The 25207-nt window shown below is 36.2% G+C and overlaps 1 protein-coding gene across 3 annotated transcripts in view; it reads right to left on the reverse strand.

Annotated features, from left to right (window-relative positions):
* Positions 1-1904: 1904 nt before the first annotated feature.
* Positions 1905-25207, reverse strand: part of LOC106074289 (glutamyl aminopeptidase-like) — a 32987-nt gene continuing 9684 nt past the window's right edge. For all 3 annotated transcript variants that reach the window (XM_056021034.1, XM_056021032.1, XM_056021033.1), the window contains exons 4-22: positions 23512-23786; positions 19148-19295; positions 17961-18095; positions 16925-17045; positions 14945-15099; positions 14152-14265; positions 13439-13573; positions 12821-12886; positions 12627-12692; positions 12290-12468; positions 11444-11520; positions 10776-10918; positions 10064-10276; positions 9758-9831; positions 9116-9220; positions 8649-8819; positions 8000-8140; positions 7026-7107; positions 1905-2580 (exon numbers count right to left, since the gene is read on the reverse strand). In XM_056021034.1, the coding sequence (XP_055877009.1) occupies positions 2431-2580; positions 7026-7107; positions 8000-8140; positions 8649-8819; positions 9116-9220; positions 9758-9831; positions 10064-10276; positions 10776-10918; positions 11444-11520; positions 12290-12468; positions 12627-12692; positions 12821-12886; positions 13439-13573; positions 14152-14265; positions 14945-15099; positions 16925-17045; positions 17961-18095; positions 19148-19295; positions 23512-23786 (2550 nt within the window). In that variant the 3' untranslated portion in view covers positions 1905-2430. The remainder of the gene's footprint in view (positions 2581-7025; positions 7108-7999; positions 8141-8648; positions 8820-9115; positions 9221-9757; positions 9832-10063; positions 10277-10775; positions 10919-11443; positions 11521-12289; positions 12469-12626; positions 12693-12820; positions 12887-13438; positions 13574-14151; positions 14266-14944; positions 15100-16924; positions 17046-17960; positions 18096-19147; positions 19296-23511; positions 23787-25207) is intronic.

The raw sequence follows: 25207 nt of genomic DNA on the forward strand, positions 1-25207 counted from the left end.
AGAGGACAATCAAAGCAAACCTCCCACCTCCCCCTTTTTTTATTTTTTTTACAATTTTTCAAAAGAAAAGAAATTGAAACCCATTCCGCTTTTCTCCTCATTCGTGAAACATACACATAGCAATACAAACAACAACTACACCACTTTACAACAACAACAACTACACCACTGTACAACAACAACAACAACTACACCACTGTACAACAACAACAACTACACCACTTTACAACAACAACAACTACACCACTGTACAACAACAACAACTACACCACTTTACAACAACAACAACTACACCACTTTACAACAACAACAACTACACCACTTTACAACAACAACAACTACACCACTTTACAACAACAACAACTACACCACTTTACAACAACAACAACTACACCACTTTACAACAACAACAACTACACCACTGTACAACAACAACAACTACACCACTTTACAACAACAACAACTACACCACTGTACTACAACAACAACTACACCACTTTACAACAACAACAACTACACCACTTTACAACAACAACAACACCACTTTACAACAACAACAACACCACTTTACAACAACAACAACTACACCACTTTACAACAACAACTACACCACTTTACAACAACAACAACTACACCACTTTACAACAACAACAACTACACCACTTTACAACAACAACAACTACACCACTGTACAACAACAACAACAACTACACCACTTTACAACAACAACAACTACACCACTTTACAACAACAACAACTACACCACTTTACAACAACAACAACTACACCACTGTACAACAACAACAACAACTACACCACTGTACAACAACAACTACACCACTGTACAACAACAACAACTACACCACTTTACAACAACAACTACACCACTTTACAACAACAACAACTACACCACTGTACAACAACAACAACTACACCACTTTACAACAACAACAACACCACTTTACAACAACAACAACTACACCACTTTACAACAACAACACCACCACTTTACAACAACAACAACTACACCACTTTACAACAACAACAACAACTACACCACTTTACAACAACAACTACACCACTTTACAACAACAACAACTACACCACTTTACAACAACAACAACTACACCACTGTACAACAACAACAACTACACCACTGTACAACAACAACAACTACACCACTTTACAACAACAACAACTACACCACTTTACAACAACAACAACTACACCACTTTACAACAACAACAACAACTACACCACTTTACAACAACAACTACACCACTGTACAACAACAACAACTACACCACTGTACAACAACAACAACTACACCACTTTACAACAACAACAACTACACCACTTTACAACAACAACAACTACACCACTTTACAACAACAACTACACCACTTTACAACAACAACTACACCACTTTACAACAACAAAACAACGCCAGTGCAAGACCTGGTGGATTGCTCATGCCCATAAGAATTGTATTTACCTTTTTTAAAAAATATATCAGACGTTACTTAAAAAAAAAAAGAAGATGAGAACGTCCTACGCGTCATGCGTCTAGTCATGACTTAAATTCTGCTACTGTCAGTCACGAGTTACCATTCCTCGTCTAGCGTCACAAAAGTTATACGTCAAAATTGTATTTTCCTTTGTGTCACTTTGTTTTATTTGTAGACTGTACTAGTATTTGTTAAGGAACAAATAGAGCTTGTGATGAAAAGCATTTTTGCTTTTATTATTACAAAGTTTCTATCAACTCTGTCTGTCTTTCTGTCTGATTCAACTTTTGTACACGTTATTTCTCCCACACCCAACATCGCATCAAGTTGAAAGCTTGGCCAATTATATCTTGTACTTGAAAAAACAAACAAGAATCAACAAAAAATATTAACCAATTAGTTAATTAATTATTTTTAATTATTCTATTTGACACCAAACAAGGGAAAGAAATTGTAGTTGTCAATTGAATTAGTACCTTTCTTATTCCATGTGTAATGATTATTTTTGACATTATAGTATTTCAGATACCACTATAATAGACAAACATTTAACAGCCAATTTACGTGGTCATAAATATATATCAGTAATGGTCGAAACAGCAATTTTTATTTCTATACTCATACAAATCCATTGAACTTTACACCCAAGACTATTATATCCATTTTTAATTTCTTTCTTTTTTTCATTCAGTACCATTAGTTCAATGCAACATTGGCTCTCAAATACGTCATCAAATGTACATCCACTATCCATTGGTCGTAAACTACTAAAACATATGATCTACTAGTTGTAAGTAAAGTAACTAGTTCCCCTCTCAGACCTTGTGGTCTACTGGTGTACATCCATCTTTGTTCTTGGCTCAATAGCTCAGAGGGGGGGGGGGGAGAAGCAACAAATAATACAAAAAAAGAAAGCAAACTTTTACTTTGCTACGTGGGTCTGCAGCCAATTCGCAATGACTGGTTTGTACACTTTCATCCAAGACATATTTGTCTCAATGGTCTCGATGGCCATTCTGCGGAATCTTTCTCCAGCCCCAGCATCGGGGAATCGGCTAAACAAATCTTTCACCTGAGATACAACACGAAATAAAATTTAAAAAATGCTTTTCTTAAAAAGATTATTAAGCGTAATTGTATCAATGAGTTTTTGGATCAGTCATATAATTAAATTTGTAATAGATCTAGACCAGTGTTTCCCAAACTGTGTTCAGCAGGACCCTTAAAGTGTTCCGGAAGTCCTAAATAGGTGTTCCACGAACAACTAGAATAATTAAACAGTAGCAGAGGCGGACTGGGTATCAAAATCGGCCCGGGCATTACCATATAAACAGGCCCACAAATGGCATCTCATATATTTTCGGTGGGGGGGGGGGGATTTTTACCCCACTCCGCAATATATATTAGTGTGTGTTTATATCTAATTAATCTTCATTACATTCTGATCTTTCATTCTTTTAAAGTTTTTCTACCCTAGAATACTCTCTTCCTATAATTAGTGGAAAGACAGTACACACCGCCAAAGGGCAGCTAGGGAGTCCGGAGGAGCGCTGCAAGTTCCCTCAGTTGGGTCCGGGGCGAAGCCCCGGAACCAAGCATTATTTCCGTTATTTTAAGCTTTCAAAATGCATATTCTGAGGTATCTACAGTGCAATTAGCTGCTACTCTTCCTCTAAAAAAATTCAAAAACCAAATCTGCTATTCAATGGAGTCCAGCGACTGGTAGAAAATGGTAACTATAGTTTTGCTTTAGCTTTTCTATTGGAGGGGGAAGGGAAACCACAAAACCCCTTTTGGATACGCTCATGAAATTTGGTGACTGTAGTTTGCAGTTGTAAAGTTGTAACTACTAGTTGTAAAGTAGCTAGTTCCCCTCTCAGACCTTGTGGTCTACTGGTGTGCATCAATCTTTGTTCTTGGCTCAATAGAGGGGGGAAAAAAGCAACAAATAATACAAAAAAGAAAACAATTTTTACTTTGCTACGTGGGTCTGCAGCCAATTCGCAATGACTGGTTTGTACACTTTCATCCAATAAATATTTGTCTCAATGGTCTCCCATTCAGACTACGAGGTCTGAGGCAAGTGATTTTTTGAAACCCTCCCCTCCCCCGGCTACGCCCATGTGTTATATTATAGGTGTAAGTCTAATTCTCTACAAAATATATAAAGTTTGATAACGCATCGAAAACTGGATGTATGCATTCGTAGGAATACATAATGTATTCTATATTCTATGTATTCTATTTATACATGTATGTAGTCTGAAAACTATAAACAATACAATAGCAGCCTAATGAGTTTGAAGCTTTTTGATATTACTTATAGATTACAGATCTTTCTTCAAAAAATAAGATTGTTACGTCTTACGCATTTCTTGTGTCAATCTAGTCATGCATGTTGATCTGTGACTGAAAATATGCTAAATCATTGGTTTTCCTGGCTGACTCAGGCAGCCCATTCCATTAAAAGATAAGAGAAAGGAGACCGGTTAGAGAGGCACTTACTTAATGTAAAAAGCTCTTGCTTCCTCCTAGTACATTCTCAAAAACGCGATTTGTATATGAATATACTATGACCCATTATTTAAAACTAGTCGACCGGCGGCGTAACATACGCCGCTATTTTGCATGACCGGTCTTAGGCCACTGCAACCTAAGCGACCGCAGTGGGCCTCCACTTTCAAAGGATCCGCACTTTCATAGGACCCGCGCTAATTCAAGTGTATAAATTATTAAATTAAACCATTTTATAATTAAAACAGATTTCCCGCGCCCTCCTGTCGATTTACCAGGTGCTCCTGGAAATCTCCCGAAATTGCAAAATATACGAAAAAGTCCTTAAAATATACGGAAATGTATAGATAAAAAAATTGTCATTTTGGGGTGTATTAAATATGGAAAACGCCAATCCTACGCGCGATAAATAAAAACGGCATTATGCTTTAGCCGTAATTGTGTAGTCTGGTGAAAGAAGCTTCTCGCGCCTCAAACTAATGAAGAGTTACTTGAGGTCAACAATTCTCAAAGATAGATTGAAACATTTGGTAATTCTTGCTATTGAGCGTGATCTATGTAGGAAACAGAATTATTATGATATACTCTATGACTTTGCTATACGCAAGGCTCGTAAAGTAATTCTGTACGTAGTAAAAAATGAATAAAATACATAGACGAATTTATTTTCTAATACAAGCTTTTAAATCTCACAAATTATCCGCTTCCCTACCCAAACTTGGCCCAGCGAAATCCGATTATCCACAATGGTTAAGTCCGGCCCTGCTATTTAGTGTTTGTAAAATGTTTGACATGTTTCGGATGTTCCTTCAGAGTTGAAGATAGTTTGTTTTTAGTCCAAACCTCCCGCAAGACGAAGGGAGGTGGGAGCGGGCAGGGTTTGACAGTCCAGCGCGCAGCCATCCGTAGCGACGTGTGAATACCCACGTGTTCTCTCCCCCCCCCCTTTCTTGTTTTCTCGTGGACTATCCGCAGAAATAAGAGAGTGATCTTTCCTTTACTTCTTCTTCTCATTTAAACTGTTGAGGGAAGAAGAGAATTATATATAGAGATATAAATCTCCTTTCATTAAATATCGGATGTGACAGCGTATAATAAATTATTGTAATTATTGTAATAATTTTCATCATTAATGACTTCATACTAAGCATAAGTTTGCCATTAATTATAGTAGTATAAAAATTGATTTAAGATCTAGATTTATTTTTTAATGAAATAATTTTTTGGTAAGCTTTGAGTGTAGTATGTTTAGATCTATGTTATTTAAAATAAACGAAAAGAAACTTGCTTTTACAGAAAGTAGAGCTTTATACCCATATTGAGCTGTGAATAAGTTGGTTGGTTTGCAATTTCGCGGCTGTGTGTATGTGTTAAAGTTAATTTCTATTAAGTATTGTTAAAGAGTTAATTGTCGCGCCTTTTTTTTTTTTTTTTTGCTGCGTTATATCAATGTTTTCTAACTTAACCTCTCTCATCCCTCTTTTTGGTTAAATTTCATTGGAACCATTAAAAGACGGGGGAGGGAAAGAGCAAAAAAAAAAAAAAAATTGGGAGTGCCATCAAAGGACGACCAGCAAAATGATTAGGCCAAACACAACCTCGAAGACATCAAAGCAGTCCATGCCGCTCGTGCATAGCAGAAGGTACGGTCTAACGAGTCTAACGTTTTGCAAATGATAATACGTACAGTGTATAGTGTTTTTTTTTTGTTGATATTCTTGTTGAATTTCAAAGAAAATTAACTGTAATAAGGATTAAAAAAACAACAAGAAAACGTGTTCGGGCCTTTGTGTCTTGCTGCTGTCACTTTTTGTTTTTAAAGTTGTCTGCATTGAAATTTTTTTTATTTCTTTGGTTGCGACCAGACCGGCCCATTTGGTACCGGCCCACCGGGCATTTGCCCGTTTGCCCATATAGCCAGTCCGCCCCTTAAAAGTAGGCCACCAAGTGATTTAATCTCTTAAAAAAAATTTAAAATTGTTCGCTAAAGTTAAGGAAAAAGTTTTGGAAACACTGATCTAGATTAACAAAAATAAATTTGTGAGATTAGGAATATTTTTACCAATTATTTTTGATTAGCTTTTTTGATTTTGATTGGCCATTGTAGAAAAGACTGTTGAAAAGAGTTTGCATTCAAATACAGAACTTCCATTATCACGACATTGAACAATATAAATCAACAAGCTCTGCTAGAAGAAACAAAGAGGTAGACACGCTATAAGCTCTGCTAGAAGAGACAAATGGGTAGACAAGTTATAAGCTCTGCTAGAAGAGACAAATGGATAGACAAGTTATAAGCTCTGCTAGAAGAGACAAATGGGTAGACAAGTTATAAGCTCTGCTAGAAGAGACAAATGGATAGACAAGTTATAAGCTCTGCTAGAAGAGACAAATGGGTAGACAAGTTATAAGTTCTGCTAGAAGAAACAAAGTGGTAGACAAGTTATAAACTCTGCTAGAAGAAACAAAGTGGTAGACAAGTTATAAGCTCTGCTAGAAGAAACAAAGTGGTAGACAAGTTATAAGCTCTGCTAGAGGAGACAAATGGGTAGACAAGTTATAAGCTCTGCTAGAAGAGACAAATGGGTAGACAAGTTATAAGCTCTGCTAGAAGAGACAAATGGGTAGACAAGTTATAAGCTCTGCTAGAGGAGACAAATGGGTAGACAAGTTATAAGCTCTGCTAGAAGAGACAAATGGGTAGACAAGTTATAAGCTCTGCTAGAAGAAACAAATGGGTAGACAAGTTATAAGCTCTGCTAGAAGAGACAAATGGATAGACAAGTTATAAGCTCTGCTAGAAGAGACAAATGGGTAGACTATAAAAAAAATATTTCCAAAAAAAACAACAGCCTAGGACATAAACCTTCAAATGCACCAACTCGCAGCTTGTCTGGTTACCGCAGACTCTCCAACTTCTATCAAAGAATGCCAACACCATTATCTCTCCAGACTGAAATAGAAATATATTATTTTTTTCAGCACTGATAAATAAGTTCTTACTTCTTGTAGCTTCACCTCCGTCGCGTAGTTTCTGACAATGTAGAACACCATTCGTCCAAAATTTCTGTTGTTAATTGTAAATCTGAAATATTATTTTGATCTGCAATTAGTGTTTTTTTTTCCTAATTTTATGCATATAAATATCTTGTAATAAGGAGGAACATTATTTTATAATGTTGTCAAAGTATACTTCATAGTGGTTTGAAAGACCCAGTTAGCTTTACCTAGTCTGTCCTATGGATCCTAGAAGCCCATAATTTAAAAAAAAAATACTGTCTCTATAGAGAACAAAAAACCATAACACATAAACATCTCTATGCCCAGAAATGACATCATCCACAACCAGATGAGGAGGCGCGGTGACTGAGCGGTAAAGCGCTTGGTTTCCTAATCGAGGGTCCCGGGTTCGAATCCTGGTGAAGACTGGGAATTTTAATTACGGGATTTTTGGCGCCTCTGAGTCCAATCAGCTTTAAAGGGTACATGACATTAGTTGGAGAAAAGTAAAGGCGGTTGGTCATTGTGCTGGCCACATGAGACCCTCGTTAACCGTAGACCACAGAAACAGATGACCTTTACATCATCTGCCCCATAGACCAAAAGGTCTGAAAGTGGAACTTTACAACCAGACCTCTGTCGAAGACATTGACCTCTCTAAAGATTCCATGTATACGGATATTCGTTTGAAAGAGTGTGTTGAACTGTGTTCTATGTAAATATCAACATTCTATCCATAGAGGTAGTTTAATGGAGTATCACCGGGCGCCTGTTAGCAGCATGGGGATGATTTCTTTTATCTCACAAAATAATTGCATTTTTATTTGGTTTCACTTTATTTAGAACAATATTTCATTTGTTTAAAATGGGGGATAATGCCTTTCTTTGATCTATTATATATAATACAAAATTCAATAGAAATGAATCAACAAAATAGTGAAAGATAAACACAAAAGTTAAACAAGAATGACTAATACCTTTCTGTGAAAAATTGATAGTTTTGTCTCGCCCAGTCCCAGACGATATGATTGGCTACTTGGTTAGCACTAACGTGAGTTACTAGAGTGAAGAAGTCTTGAGTTTTAATGCCGTTTTGGGTTTTCATATTATCAAGCAATCTATGAAGATATGGAATCAACAGACAACAACCTAATGATGTTAGAATCAATCTCTAAAGTTAATTTCAAATATCATTATAAAGAACGATAACTTATCAATGAAGCTCTAGGGTTTACAAATGCAACTCGTCCCGTCCAGATCTTTCTTCTTTACTTTCTTTTTTGTTTCTGGGCTGCTCTAATTTAACAAGAATAACGCATGCGCAATAAACGCCAGGTAAATGCATTTACGCAACTCAAAATGCAGGATATTGATTGACTCAGTCTCAGAAGCAGAACACGCTGGTTCACCTTAAAGTCACCCCCCCCCCACTTACTCAAATCGATGTATAATAGAACTGCTAATCTAATCATCTGCTATGGAGCTCATCCTCTCCTCTGATCAGGCTTTAAACAGATCAAGTTTCCATCTTTCTTCTTTAAACTCAGTTACTTAGTACTGAAATAGTTGAATGCGATCATTTCAAAGTAAAGAAACCATACAGACATTTATAAAGAAGATTCCTACTTAGAAATTAGATACGGTTTTTGCACACGACTCAGTGATACGGCCAGTGCTTCTTTTTCTTGAGGAGAAGATTCTGTCAAGTATTTGTCCCAAACCAACTGCCAATCACTATCTGTGCCTCCATATTTCATTCCATAGTTATATACGACTCTCTTTATATTGGCCGAGGGTCTGCAATAGATAAATAGATCAAGTGATTTATGGCGTGTTTTTTTTTAATCATCTAACTGTATTTCAACTCTTGTGTATGCTTAGTAGTTGTATAAACAACTCATATTAGGAACATCTTTTCATTTAAGTTGCTTTCAATTTATGGTCTTAATTTATAAAAAGCTTTAGTATTGAGCATAGCTTTAAGACTGTAACGAGTCTGGGATACATTGATTTGAAGTAGATTTTACAAGAATAAAGTTAATTAATGTTAATCTGGTAAATATTGAATTGTGTTTTGTCTCTGAAATACTTACTTAATATTTTGATCCAACCAATGACGAAACAACTGTGTGACATTGCGAACTATAGAATTGATCTCTACAGAACATCCCTTGTCCAGGAGTAGAGCTCTGAGTTGTCTTAGACAGGAATTAATAAGCACTTTTATGTCGACTCGCTTTTTGTTTTATTTTTAGTATATATTACATGTCAATAAAAGCAAAATACTTGACATCAAATAGTACAGCATATTACAATTTATAATTAAATAATAGTTCGTCCATTTTAGTTCGAGGATGATTGTTTAGTCATCCAGGGGGCTGAGGGGCTTGCACGGCGGTTCTGTGCTTCCTCATGTTGTCATGTGAGAAGTATGGGAGCCCGGATGTGTGACCCGACCCGTAAACCTTTTCTTAAGCATTCAGTCAATAAACTCTAGGCTTGAAAAATCCCTAGGTACAAAAACGTTCCAAATGGTTTTAATTCATTTAGCTAGTAAACCAGACGAAGAATAAAGTTCAATATCTCAATGAATAGCGTAAACATTAAATAGTGTTTTTGTGACGTTTGCTAAGAGATTTGTTGTTTTCTTTTAGTTTTGGTGTATACAGAAGATTGTATAATATGTATATAAAATGTGTTTATGTGTGTGTGTGTGTGTTCCTTTCTGATCTCACCTGTCATTGTTAGTTCCAGTATCCTCAAAACCGAGTCTTTCTATAATAGGCTTGATGATAGCAGCAAGAAACTTCTACATTTTCGTATTTTTCAAGGCAGAAAAAAAAGATAAAGAAATTCGACATTTAAAATGATTAATTTATATTGATGTGAAACTATAAAAAGTATGTAAAAGTATGTTTAAAAAAAGCAGATACAATAACTAGCTAGACATTTCATAAGTCAATTATTTCGAAAATTGGTATGCAGAATTACTTTCTTAAATTATCCAAAAAAAAATTAATAAAAGAATGAGAATAAATCACCTTCCAAAGTATGTAGCTAGAATCATGAGATAGCATCGTGCTTATATAACTAAAGGCTCTTCGGTTGGCTGTCGTCCAAGGCAAATAGTCGTTTTCTTGTGACAGATAGCTCAACATCTCCAGAGCTGTATCATAGGAGAGCTTCCCTGATTCTGCCAGAAGGAAGACATCGTTGATCAGACCTGCACGGTCAGCATTGGACAGGAGCCAGCTCTGTCAGATATCGATAGCAGATTTTGCGTTCCAAGTTTCAGAGCCAGAAATGATGAATAGCATTAGAAAACAGAAGTCTCGAATAGTACAGAAGTTTAATGGTCATTTAGATCAAATCCGAGTATCGTATGTGAGTGTGTGTTAGATGTATCATCGTAATATTAGCAAAAGATGTGAAATCATTACATGTTCATATATACAATTGCAATATAATAAAGTTTTTTTTAATGACACATTAAGACGGATGATGAAATTGAACAGAATGTAGCTTACTAAGAAAATAGATTTTCCCATTTCATGAACTAAATACCCATTAAGCTTACAATGTTTTATGTGCATGCATTTGCGAAAATAGAGACTATATCACAGTTCATCTTCCATACTTTACTTACATAAACCATAAAACACTATCAGAAATATATTTTTAATTTTTTAAAATTATAACTCCCCCTTCTTCACTCCCAAAAATCTAAAAAGTTAATAGAAGCTGAATACTGACACTAGATGGCGTCTGTTGTAAGTAGTTGGAGAATTTAAGCCACATTTCATTTGGATAAAGAACAATGTAGAAGCCCATCTGACCATGGTTACATTTGATCCAACTGTTGGGACTCGACAAATCGAAGTCTTTAGTCACATTAACTGTAATCAAAGTAAGAGAAATTTAAGTCAATCTCTATTATTTCCGTATCAATAATTTCAATTTAGCGGTTAATTAAAGGTTAAAATCATTATCGGTCTCTTCAACAATAAATGTTGGGTTTAGAAATGTCTTTAGACTAAATGCGTTTCAACAGCACTACCCGCACTACTTTCAAGTGTTTTCACTTGATCCTGTCTACAGAATACGGACGTTTTGATAAACTCTACATTTTAACAAACCATTTTGTTTCACTTTTTCAACTCTGTAGAATTTAATAAAAAATCAAAACGAATACAAAGAGAATTTGACTGTGAAAACGCTTGTGACATTTTTACTGAGGTCTAAGAAGCCACACTGCACAGACACTCTATTTTAGGATTTGAATTGTAATTAACATTTAGAAAACTCTTTGATCATGGACCTTGCATTGGAGACTTATTTATATATAGAAAGTAGAAAATGTTTGATTAAAAATACAAAGCATAAACTAAAAGACAAACTAAAATGAGGTAGATTTCACTCACTATTCTTCATGTCCATAATTTCTTTTCCTGACACATTTTCCGATGTGAGGTAATCCAAGGAGACATACCATTTATATCTTAAACAAGAAATATTCAATAGTGGGTTTTTTGTTCTTAAATTTTTAGCCATAATCAAATGATTTATATTGTGCAAAACAAAAAAATTGAACAGGTGTAAGCCTACATTGTACATAACTGGCCATTCAATGGAACAGGTGTAAGCCTACATTGTACATAACTGGCCATTCAATTGAACATGTGTAAGCCTACATTGTACATAACTGGCCATTCAATGGAACAGGTGTAAGCCTACATTGTACATAACTGGCCATTCAATTGAACAGGTGTAAGCCTTCATTGTACATAACTGGCCATTCAATGGTACTGAGCTCATTATGACAAATGTTAACTGTTTCAATGTAAATATTTTACTTAGCAATATCCAATAATAATAATTCTAAAATATTACATATTTTATCTTGTTTTCATTCTAGTTGACTTTATGAAACCGGAAATTAAATCCCATCTTTACAGGGAGGATTCACACGAATGTGACTTTCGTATATAAATCGTAGGAAAAAAAGATGTTGGATTTGTGTTATTTTGAAGTGCAGTTCGACGTCAAGGCAAGTTTTAGGAATCCTGGCATGATGGTTCTTATATGTGAAGAATTAAATATGTTCACATTAAGTGAGTCTATTGCATCCCTCAATTAGTTTTAAATCCATACAGTATATAGGTTGTCTCTGTATTTCTAAGATAGTGTCCTGTACACATGTTACAAGATAGAAGCTTATTGAACACTAAAACTTTTGGAACTGCTTTAGTTTTAGTCACATGACTTACTTGAACGGAGATTTGCTTTCATCCACTTCACTACTGGAAGAAATTAAAAACCTTTTCTGTGTTGCGGAGATAATAGTTTGACCAGAACTGTCTTGGTTTAAACTTAGGTTGATATACGGAAACCCATCTTGGATTGTCCAAGTGTCCATCACATGCTTTACGTTATAGTCCTCACTGACCTGAGAAATTGTTGTTATTTATACTGACCAATGTAAATGTAATACATATATAGATCTACTTGCACAAAGAACTTCACCAAACAAAAAGGGAACAAAAGTTCTATTCAAAGCAAAGCGTACAAAGAGAAAACATGTAGATGAAGGAAGTCAAAACTTACATCAGAAAGAGCCTGCCACAAATCATCTGTTCTGGCATTGCCCCATTGGAAGTCCTTTAGATATTTCTTAAACATTTAGGAGAAAAGTATTTATCTATCAATTAATACGAGAACTTTTTTTTAAAACTATAATCTATGTAGTTTTGTTTAGACATCTATAACATTAAATGTGTAACTTAAGAAAATCTACTCACTGACACCCCATCAAAGAAAGTTTTCTTGCCAATCATAGCTTCCAGCATTCGAATAACAGAAGCACCCTAAGGACCAAAGAATAACGCTCTAATGTAATGAGCACAGTCAGTCTGGTCTATCTATACAAAAAAAAACAAAAAACTGAAGACTATTTAAAAAAAAACACAACGTTTTAGAACTTTTAGACTTTTAGTACCGGTACTATAGTAACCATAAAGTTTTGTTTTTGTACTCAACCATGTCAAGGGCGGATGCTACATCAGGAACTATGAGGTGTACTTAACTTAGTAAAGTTCCCCTTTCAGACCTTGCGATCTGTAGGGCAGATGATGTAAAGGTCATCTGTTTCTGTAGTCCATGGTTAACGAGAGTGTCATCTGGCCAGCACGCAACCAACCTCCTTTACTTTTACCCAACTTATGTCAGGTACCCATTAGAGCTGGGTGGACTCAGAGGCGCCCAAAGATCCCGAAATTAAATTTTCCAGTATTCACACCAGGGATCCCCGGTTTGGAAGCCAAGCACTTTACCATTCTACCACTAAGAGAAATTAAAACCCATACGGGTCTGTGGGATGAAATCCTTTACCGTATAATTAAAAATAACAATGAATTGACCTTTGAGTAGGAGATGGCATCGAAAACTGAATTTACTTCATTGGGTGAATGGACGTCAACAATAATTGGATGTGATGAGATCTGACTGTCTTCAGTCATCACTGGGAAAAGGTCAAAGTCCAAGAATTTGTTGAGCTGGAGAAATAATCAAGTTGAAATTCGGATCACATTTAGTGCTATTGTAATATCAAAGCAACAAAATAATTACTAACTAGATCTACATAAAAAAAAATAAACTTTCACATCTGGCGGATTTTGTTTTCACTAGGAAGAGAAGTGATGACAACATTATGGTCCGAAGTTCAAGTGAGCGTCATGAAACACCCTGGATATTCAAACCAAGGAAGAAAAGTATTTGATGGATTTTGTGTGGCACGCCGTCATTTTAGTTGATGGAAGGGTGACATTAGACTTTCATAACAAGTAGAAGAATATGATACGTAGGCTTACTGGTATCTCTTCTTAATAAAATATGAAATACTATTTCATTGAAATTTTATCCTGAAAATATTGCAAATTCAATAAATTAATTAATTCATAATTCTACACAGTAAACTAACCGGGTAGGTTTACTTTGTGAAATAACCAGGAACAAAAACCGGGAACAAAAAAAAAAGCAGATGTAGGCCTACAATGTACATAACACGGCATTCGATTGTACCGAGTTAATTTATGACAATGGTTAGCTGTTTCAATGTGAATCTATTACTTACAATATCCCAGTCTGTTTCTTTGCCGTCTACACCAAGATACTCCATAAAACTTGCGAAGCCTTCGTTTAGCCAGAGATCGTTCCACCAATCCATGGTGACAATGTTGCCAAACCACTTGCAACAAACATGAAATGAAACGTTACAGTCTGATAGTCGATTGCTTTTGAAATAATATATTGCATTGTTCTTGTATAGCGAGTCTTTGATGATAAAGCATGCTCAGTGCCACTTGGAAAAAAACTTTTTTTTTTGGTCTAGTGGAGGGAGGGGGGCTATATCTGGTAGAATGTTTTATGCTGGGCTCTTAGCAAACAATCTCGAGGACAATTTTTATATAAAAAAATGGAACAGCTCCAGCCCACTTGTTAAATAGCCAAGCGGCTTGTGCCACCTAACCATGCATCCTAAAGTGTCTGATTAAAACTTTAAATATTATTCGAGGAATTGTCAATTTAAAAAAACGGTGACCATCATGATTGTACATTCAGAGAAAACAATATCAATGATTGTTTTTTCTCTCATTTTTTAAATCTTGTAGGGTGACCGTCATGATTGTACATTCAGAGAAAACAATATCAATGATTGTTTTTTCTCTCATTTTTTAAATCTTGTAGGACTACGGTAACCTCTCAAATTTTGTTACATTGGCTCGTGTCACATATTCACAGATGTTGATGTGCGCACACACACACACAAATATTTGTTAGCATTGAAAACCAAAAGAAATAGACATTATCATGCACAGTAATAAAATAGGAACTTTTATTGATACTGTACAGGCGTTGCAACTTACTTGATGGGCCATCTCATGTGCAACCACCAAAGCAACGTTGATCTGATCAGGTATCGATGAGCTGTTTGGGTTATACAGCAGTCTGCTCTCCCTGAAGGTCATCAGACCCCAATGTTCCATGGCACCAGATACAAAATCAGGAATGGCAATAAGATCTTTTGTTTGGAGAGAAATTCATTCATTTCTTTACAAACTTTGAAATGTTTATGTTTTTATTGTAACAAAAAGCCAACTGAATATTGATAAAAAAATATTAACAAAAAACACAAAATAAACTATAGTATAATTAGTAGCCTACATTTGATACAGAAACGGTAAGAATCGATCAAACAGCTCATCTAAGGATCTTTGTAGAAATAAATTGCCGCCCTAAGCACCAAATGGCGCGGGAGGATTTAGATCTAGATTCCAAGTCTAAATAAGTCAAAGAGGTTTCGAGTGAGAAGATTGGGTGACTTAAAACTTCTTATTTAAACACCACATTCAGTTCGACTCTTGAATATGAAGAGAAACATTCTTTATGCTGTAATGCTTTTATAAATACAATAAAATAAATAAGAACAAGGTTACAAAGACAGTTTGTGTGGAAACACAAACTCAAAATCGGCCCCCTAAGTGGTCCACCCAGGGAAGTAAAAAGGCAGGTTTCAATATTTTCAGAAATAATATCAGAATGAAATTCTATCAAAGGCTAATGACATAGATGAATGGAGAAAGAAGGTTGACAGATCTTGTGTGGTGCCGTAACGGTCCAGGTGAAAGTGAAGGTGCAGTTAGATGTGAACCTGGCCTATCTGATGTCATATGTTGTGTACTAGTTTAGTTAGAGAGTATGTTAGTTTCGGTAGATAAATATATTGTGCATTGTTGTTAGCGACGGTAAAAGTAGTGACGTAGTAAGACAGACGAATGACGTAAGTGAATAGGCGAACAAGGAAGAACAACATGGCGATAGCTTAGAAGAAGGTTGATTAGTTGTAGAGATAGATACGTAACGACGGATCAGTAGACAAGACAGATTTCCCAGTTATGAATAAACGCATCATTTACAGTAGTAGAAAGTCTTGAACAAGTTTATATTGTTTACTGTAATGTTCTTTGGCTAATGTGGACTAGTTAATGAAATAGCTGTGAAGTGGAACAAGATACTAGCCCACAGCATTATTTTGGCGACCCCGAGGCCAGAACGGACAACGACCCTGAGGTCAGAAGGAACTTTGCAAGATTCAGCATCGCCTGTTGAGATTCGCCTGATGAGATTCGCCGCCTGCCTGATTCGCGTGTCTGCCTGATTCGCATGTCTGCCTAATTCGCATGTCTACCTGAATCGTTATCCAAAGAACAAGTTTCGACAGTTTTATGGTTCCCAAACTAAAGAATTCATAAAGTTTTCTCTTTGATTGTAATAATTGTAGCTCATTGTGATTGGAATTAAATGTTGAATACACTGTGCAAATTTCATTGGAAAATATTTATTGGATATTTCAATATCTTGACATGTGTATTCATTTTTTGTGTGACTATTTTACCCTATTTTCGTGAAAAATTTCACTTTTTTAATGTAGATTATTTTTAAAAATATTTTTTTTCAGTAAATGATCCATCCAAACATATAGGCACTAAAATAGTGACAGATTTGTTGATATTTCAATTTGGGGATTTAACATGCCCTTAAAAAAATAAGGACACCTGAAAGAACTTACTGAACTTAGCAACACAACTGTAAAAAAAAAAAACGTTTGCATAAATTTTTCGCTTTCAGAAAAGAAAAAGTAGCCGTTGCATCAGAACTTTAAATGGTCTAAAATATCATGATGTCGAATTTTTAATATATTTTCAAGTTTACGAGATCTAAACGGGACGGACGGACGGATAGACAGACCACACTAAACTAATAGCGTCTATTTACCTTTCCGGGACCACTAGAAAACAAAAACAAGAACAACAAAAACTAAACGACCCAAAACCAAAAGTTCTTACCTTGTTTCGGTAGAGGATAGCTCATATTAAACATTTCTTCATATATGTCTAATGTATGTTTGGCCATGTCAAGGGCATACAATGTTTGATCAACTTTGTCTGGTGTTGAATACACTCGAATCTAAAGAAAAACAAGAAAAGCATCAAAAAATGCTTTTAAAAAAGCCTTCAACCATGGAATCCGAACTGCAAGTAAACATAAAGGTTTCCACATTCTCAGTACGGATATCAAAATCTATGAAATACCCGGTACCAACCAAACAAACCCACCTCCTAATAAAAGACTGTCATTTATTAAAGCATGCTAGCCTACAGACACTTAAACCCAATGCGCTAGGTCCTGCTTGTCGCCTATCTAAATACAACCAGAACATTGCTTGATTTTCTACATGTAGATAAAGAGGTGAGAAATGTAAGTCAACATTGGAGTCCTGGTGAGTGTATGCACTACTTTCAACATTGGAGTCCTGGTGAGTGTGTGCACTACTTTCAACATTGGAGTCCTGGTGAGGGTGTGCACTACTTTTAACATTGGAGTCCTGGTGAGTGTGTGCACTACTTTCAACATTGGAGTCCTGGTGAGTGTGTGCACTACTTTTAAATAACATGAACCTGTGATAATTAAATCTTGTTCCATGTGAAATAAACTTAACTACAGATCTGGTTTATGTGGTCTATTCTTGACTTCATTAGACATTCTCGTAGAAAAGTTTCTAAGAGGAAATACCAAATGCTTGAAGATGGTAAAGAAAAGCCAAAAAGCTAACTATTTATGGGTCTGCCTAAACCTTGTCTGATAAATATTTTTATTCCACTTGCTCAAATGTTCTTCGTTCAAAATTACTGAAGTATACTTACAGTGTAGATACATAACATTCTGCATTAAGCCTGCTACCATTTTAAAACAGTTCGAACAAATTGATATTGGGCCACTTCAATGTGACTTTATAGATCTAAGCAAACATTGTCTAGAGATCGATTAGGCTCCACCACCACCCCTGCCATGCCTGCAAGAGTCCATTGGAGTTTGACTTACATTGATTCCAGAGTTTGAAACTGTTTCCGTGAAGTTGAAGTCACACACGATGAAGCAGACCAAGTAGGTGCTCATTTTAACTGACCTTTGAAACCTGGACACGTACAAGCTGTCTGCATGGTCCGAGGGTCTTGGCTGAAACATGCAATGTGTATGAGATCTACTGAGTTAAAACAGGTCCAAGTACATTGAGCAGCAGTACATCTTCAAGTTTAAAATCTTTTCGTATAATTAAACTAGAGATCTCAAACTCTTGCTCTGTTTAACACAACCAAAGTTGGGCACTAGAAAAACCAAACACTATTACGTTACTTTGTCAATCCAAATTAAAGACCTATATTTCGAACTGAACGCCACAAAGGAAGATCAGCCCTGTAATTTTCAGATAAATGCTAGAAATTAGCGGTTATTTCCTCTTTCATAAGTTTTCGTTTCAAAAAAGTATTCTTTTTTTTTTTGTATTGCTTGTTTTATGTCTGTAAATCATTAAAGTGTTAGCATCGTACACCCCTAAGCAAATTTTATAAAAATTAAAGTAAACGTGCTTACCTAATCAAAATTAATCAAAATTATTTAAATATGCATCAGAAATATGTTATGTAATCAAAAGGAATATAAATGTACAAATATTTATTTGAGAAACTAGAAACTAGTTGTTGTTTTTTTTTATTAAGAAACAGGCAAAATTTTAAAAATTAATGAACGGGCAGGGAGAGTTTATATACGGTAAAAAACTCCGCAAATTACAACTATATCATTCAATAATGTAGAAGCTACTATAATTAATTACCAATAACAAATTGACTAATTGGTTAGTTTTATAATTAATTTTTCTTTTGTTTGGTGCAATAAATAATTGTTTTAAGTTTCAACTTGATCCGAGAATGGGTGTGGAAGAAATAACGTGTTCAGTTATCTAAGGGGACGAAACAATATATATTTAGTCATATCTTTGAATACTAAATGATTATTTTCCCTAGTTGGTATCACACAAAATAACTTATTACCAGTAATTAATTGACTAATCGTGTATTTTTTAATTGATTATCTGAGTTGATATAAGCTTGGCAAAAAAAAAACAGAGATAAGAAAGCATTTATTTCTTTCATATGTACTTTTTAAAAAAGAAATGAATGAAAACAGATAATTTAGGATCCAATAGTTTCCCCTAAAGACTTGTGTCTCACCTGTTCAGAGAGCGGCATATTAGACAGTGCTATGTATTCAGGCCTGTGCAGTAGACTTATAGTAAATTCAGCTTTAATATTCGGCTCATCAAAACACGGGAAAGCTTGTCTTGCAAATGTGGGCTCAAACTTGGAGGTAGCCAGTTGACTGGTCGATAGGAAATAATTTGGAAGAATTAATATGCAATAATGTTTCTACTTCAATGAGGACAAAAGAAAGAAACACACACACACAACACACAGAAACACAGAGAGAGAGTGACGCAGAGTCGGAGAAAGAGAAAGATGTGTAACATTGTAAAACAAATAGCAAATAGTAAAGTCAATAATTATTTTCAGGGAGTTTAGTTTTAAAACAAGAAAATACAAAAATACTTCTATTAAAAAACAAAGCTTACATTAAGTGTAATTGTATCAATTAGTTTAAGTCAATCGTGTAATTAAATTAAAATTAAATTAAATTTGCAATAGATTTTGACTAACAATAATAAATTTGTGCGATTAGAAATATTTTGCCATTTGTTTTTTTTTTAGTGCAATTTCATCCTTTTAGCTTTCTCAATGCGCTATGATCTTATCACTTGTCTCAGTACGCAATGATCCTATCACTTGTCTCAGTGCGCAATGATCTTATCACTTGTCTCAGTGCGCAATGATCTTATCACTTGTCTCAGTACGCAATGATCTTATCACTTGTCTCAGTACGCAATGATCTTATCACTTGTCTCAGTGCGCAATGATCTTATCACTTGTCTCAGTGTGCTATGATCCTATCACTTGTCTCAGTGCGCTATGATCTTATCACTTGTCTCAGTGCGCAATGATCTTATCACTTGTCTCAGTGTGCTATGATCCTATCACTTGTCTCAGTACACTATGATCCTATCACTTGTCTCAGTACACTATGATCCTATCACTTGTCTCAGTGCGCAATGATCTTATCACTTGTCACAGTGCGCAATGATCCTGTCACTTGTCTCAGTACACTATGATCCTATCACTTGTCTCAGTGCGCAATGATCTTATCACTTGTCTCAGTGCGCAATGATCTTATCACTTGTCTCAGTGCGCAATGATCTTATCACTTGTCTCGGTGCGCAATGATCTTATCACTTGTCTCAGTGCGCTATGATCTTATCCCTTGTCTCAGTGCGCTATGATCTTATCACTTGTCTCAGTGTGCTATGATCCTATCACTTGTCTCAGTGCGCAATGATCTTATCACTTGTCTACGTGCGCAATGATCCTATCACTTGTCTCAGTACACTATGATCCTATCACTTGTCTCAGTGCGCAATGATCTTATCACTTGTCTCAGTGCGCAATGATCTTATCACTTGTCTCAGTGCGCAATGATCCTATCACTTGTCTCAGTGTGCAATGATCTTATCACTTGTCTCAGTGCGCTATGATCTTATCACTTGTCTCAGTGCGCAATTATCTTATCACTTGTCTCAGTGCGCAATTATCTTATCACTTGTCTCAGTGCGCAATGATCTTATCACTTATCTCAGTGCGCAATGATCCTATCACTTGTCTCAGTGCGCAATGATCCTATCACTTGTCTCAGTGCGCAATGATCCTATCACTTGTCTCAGTGCGCAATGATCTTATCACTTGTCTCAGTGCGCAATGATCTATCACTTGTCTCAGTGCGCAATGATCTTATCACTTGTCTCAGTTAATCAATGATCCTATCACTTGTCTCAGTGCTCAATGATCTTATCACTTGTCTCAGTGCGCAATGATCTTATCACTTGTCTCAGTGCGCAATGATCTTATCACTTGTCTCAGTACGCAATGATCTTATCACTTGTCTCAGTGCGCAATGATCTTATCACTTGTCTCAGTACGCAATGATCCTATCACTTGTCTCAGTGCGCAATGATCTTATCACTTGTCTCAGTGCGCTATGATCTTATCACTTGTCTCAGTGTGCTATGATCCTATCACTTGTCTCAGTGCGCAATGATCTTATCACTTGTCTCAGTGCGCAATGATCTTATCACTTGTCTCATTACGCAATGATCTTATCACTTGTCTCAGTGCGCTATGATCTTATCACTTGTCTCAGTACGCAATGATCTTATCACTTGTCTCAGTGCGCTATGATCCTATCACTTGTCTCATTGCGCAATGATCTTACCACTTGTCTCAGTGTGCTATGATCCTATCACTTGTCTCAGTGCGCAATGATCTTACCACTTGTCTCAGTGTGCTATGATCTTATCACTTGTCTCAGTGCGCTATGATCTTATCACTTGTCTCAGTGCGCAATGATCTTATCACTTGTCTCAGTGCGCAATGATCTTATCTCTTGTCTCAGTACGCAATGATCTTATCACTTGTCTCAGTGCGCTATGATCCTATCACTTGTCTCAGTGCGCAATGATCTTATCGCTTGTATCAGTGTACTATGATCCTATCACTTGTCTCAGTACGCAATGATCTTACCACTTGTCTCAGTGTGCTATGATCTTATCACTTGTCTCAGTGCGCTATGATCTTATCACTTGTCTCAGTGCGCAATGATCTTATCACTTGTCTCATTACGCAATGATCTTATCACTTGTCTCAGTGTGCTATGATCTTATCACTTGTCTCAGTACGCAATGATCTTATCACTTGTCTCAGTGCGCTATGATCCTATCACTTGTCTCAGTGCGCAATGATCTTACCACTTGTCTCAGTGTGCTATGATCCTATCACTTGTCTCAGTGCGCAATGATCTTACCACTTGTCTCAGTGTGCTATGATCTTATCACTTGTCTCAGTGCACTATGATCTTATCACTTGTCTCAGTGCGCAATGATCTTATCACTTGTCTCAGTGCGCAATGATCTTATCTCTTGTCTCAGTACGCAATGATCTTATCACTTGTCTCAGTGCGCAATGATCTTATCACTTGTCTCAGTGCGCAATGATCTTATCGCTTGTATCAGTGTGCTATGATCCTATCACTTGTCTCAGTGCGCAATGATCTTACCACTTGTCTCAGTGTGCTATGATCTTATCACTTGTCTCAGTGCGCTATGATCTTATCACTTGTCTCAGTGCGCTATGATCCTATCACTTGTCTCAGTGCACTATGATCTTACCATTTGTCTCAGTGTACTATGATCTTATCACTTGTCTCAGTGCGCTATGATCGTATCACTTGTCTCAGTGCGCTATGATCTTATCACTTGTCTCAGTACGCAATGATCTTATCACTTGTCTCAGTACGCAATGATCTTATCACTTGTCTCATTGTCCTATGATCTTATCACTTGTCTCAGTGTGCTATGATCTTATCACTTGTCTCAGTACGCAATGATCTTACCACTTGTCTCAGTACGCAATGATCTTATCACTTGTCTCAGTGCGCAATGATCTTATCACTTGTCTCAGTGCGCTATGATCCTATCACTTTTCTCAATGCCCTATGATCCTATCACTTGTCTCAGTGCGCTATGATCCTATCACTTGTCTCAGTGCGCAATGATCTTACCACTTGTCTCAGTGCGCAATGATCCTATCACTTGTCTCAGCGCGCTATGATCTTATCACTTGTCTCAGTGTGCAATGATCTTACCACTTGTCTCAGTGCGCAATGATCCTATCACTTGTCTCAGCGCGCTATGATCTTATCACTTGTCTCAGTGCGCAATGATCTTACCACTTGTCTCAGCGCGCTATGATCTTATCACTTGTCTCAGCGCGCTATGATCTTATCACTTGTCTCAGTGCGCAATGATCCTATCACTTGTCTCAGCGCGCTATGATATTATCACTTGTCTGGACCAGTTGGGGAAAAGGGGGTGGGGGAGGGAGAGTGTATATGTGTAACTATTACCGTGATCGCGTTTTCCATTCCATAAAAAAATACGACTTGAATTAGAGCTCAAGGCTCAAGCCTCTTCAAGGGGACTAATTCAGCTTATACCATTACATCTGTCAAGTACGATTTCTTTCCCTCATACAAAATAATTCATTACCAATAGTTAATTAACTAATCGGTACATTTTTTTGGTATTCATTTCTGTTAGGTACAATATATACTAGTTTGAAGTTTCAACTCGAACCTAGGATAACGTGTACAATTATCTAAGGGGATAAAACCCTACAAATTTAACCACATCTGTGAATACTGAAGGTTTAATCTTCATGTTTGGTATCAAACAAAATAATAAATTACCAGTAATAGCTGACTATTTAATTATTTTTTATCGATTCATTTCTTGTCTACGCCACTGAACATTTGTGCAAAGTTTAAACTTGATACGAGAATGGCTGGGGGGGGGGATAGCGTGTACAAACTTTTTATCAGACAGACTGACAGACAGACAGAGTAAGTTGATATATAAGTTTGTAAATAAAAACACCTTTGCTTCTTGGTGATGGTATTGTAGTATGTACTCTTGTAGATCCCAACAATAGTCTTGGTCAAACTACCTTCAAACTGAACCTTCACTCGTACGGGGCGGTCAACTGGTCGGCTAGTCTCAATGACAAAGTACTCATTGGGAAGATAGTAAAACGTTCTGGCTACATCAAGTTCAGTGCCGGTCAAGTTGTCCACAACGTTAGCAGCGGTCACATTCATGTAGACAGTGTGGACATGCAGCAGAATAAACTGTGTTGGACTTGTGACCTGCAACTGAGAGGAGGAGGAGGAGGAGGAGGATTTCATCTTGAGTCACGTCTTTCTTTTCCTCAACACTTTCTTCAGTTTGAATAGTAGGGAAAATTGTGGCGCTTTCTCTTTTATATAGATGTTGAGGAGTGGAGGGACAGATAGATAGATAGATAGACAGACAGACATAGATAGATAGATAGATAGAGAGAGAGAGAGAGAGAGAGATCTAAACATTGTAAAACAAATAGCAAATAGTCAATTCAATAACTTTTTCAGAGAGAGTAGTTTTAAAACAATACAACTTTTATCAAAAGACAAAAGCTTATATTAAGTGTAACTGCATCAATTAGACTAACAATAATAAATTTGTGCGATTAGAAATATTTTGCCATTAATTTTTTGTTTAGAGTAATTTCATCCTTTTAGCTTTCTCAGTGCGCTATGATCCTATCACTTGTTTGGGAAAAGTTTTTTTTTTTTTTTGCAATTATTTAATATCTTCCAGGGGACATTTTTTTAAATATATAACTAAAACAACATTCGGTCACTTTGTTTATATACTCTTGAGCAGAGTTTCTCAAACTGTGGGGTGCACCTCGCAATGAAGGCGCAAGGTCCTCTCAAGGAGGGGTGCGAAATCTTTTTTTTTTTCAATAATTGAATATGCATCCTCTGTTTGGGACCCCTCAACTCAAGAAAACATTAAGAAACTGGAACAGACACAAAATAGAGCAGTGAGATTCATACTAAACGAATATTCACATTTAACTAGAGTAACACCTTTAGTAAAATCACTAAATTTAGAAAGCCTTCAGGACAAAAGACTCAAAAGTAAAGTAGCAATTATACATAAAACACTGAACCATAATCTTCAAATACAAAAACAAAATTTAATAAAATACTCAGAAAGACACAAAGATAAAGGCACATTCCTCGTCCCATATGCTAGGACAAATTTGTACAAATGCTCCTTCTTCCCTAGTGCTATTAGAGCATGGAATGGGTTGCCTGAGCTAGCCAGGAAAACCAGTGACTTGGCAGAATTTAAGTCATTGGTTAATATGCATGACTGAATGCATGACGCGTAGGACGTAATCATCTTCTTTTTTGAAGTAACGTCTGTATTATATAAGATAAGATAAACCTCATTTTAACTTGCCCTCTTCATACTATGAGAATAAGTGAATTCAGAAGCTCAGAATGCAGGAAACGCTTGGCGGGCACTACATTTAAGTTTGAGGAACACTGCTCAAGAGAGAAAACCTCTGGGTAGAAAGGTTGACTCTTAGATCCGTAATCGTCATTTAACTAAACAATAAATTAAAAGGCTGCTATATTTTTGGCTCCTTTTTAATTGAATTAAATATTTACAAATATTATCAACATTATTTACGCTATTTATATCTTCACAACTCCCCACCCTTGATCAATGTTATAGTATC

This window comes from Biomphalaria glabrata, chromosome 2 (genome assembly GCF_947242115.1).
Source record: "Biomphalaria glabrata chromosome 2, xgBioGlab47.1, whole genome shotgun sequence".
In the NCBI taxonomy this organism is placed as follows: domain Eukaryota; kingdom Metazoa; phylum Mollusca; class Gastropoda; family Planorbidae; genus Biomphalaria; species Biomphalaria glabrata.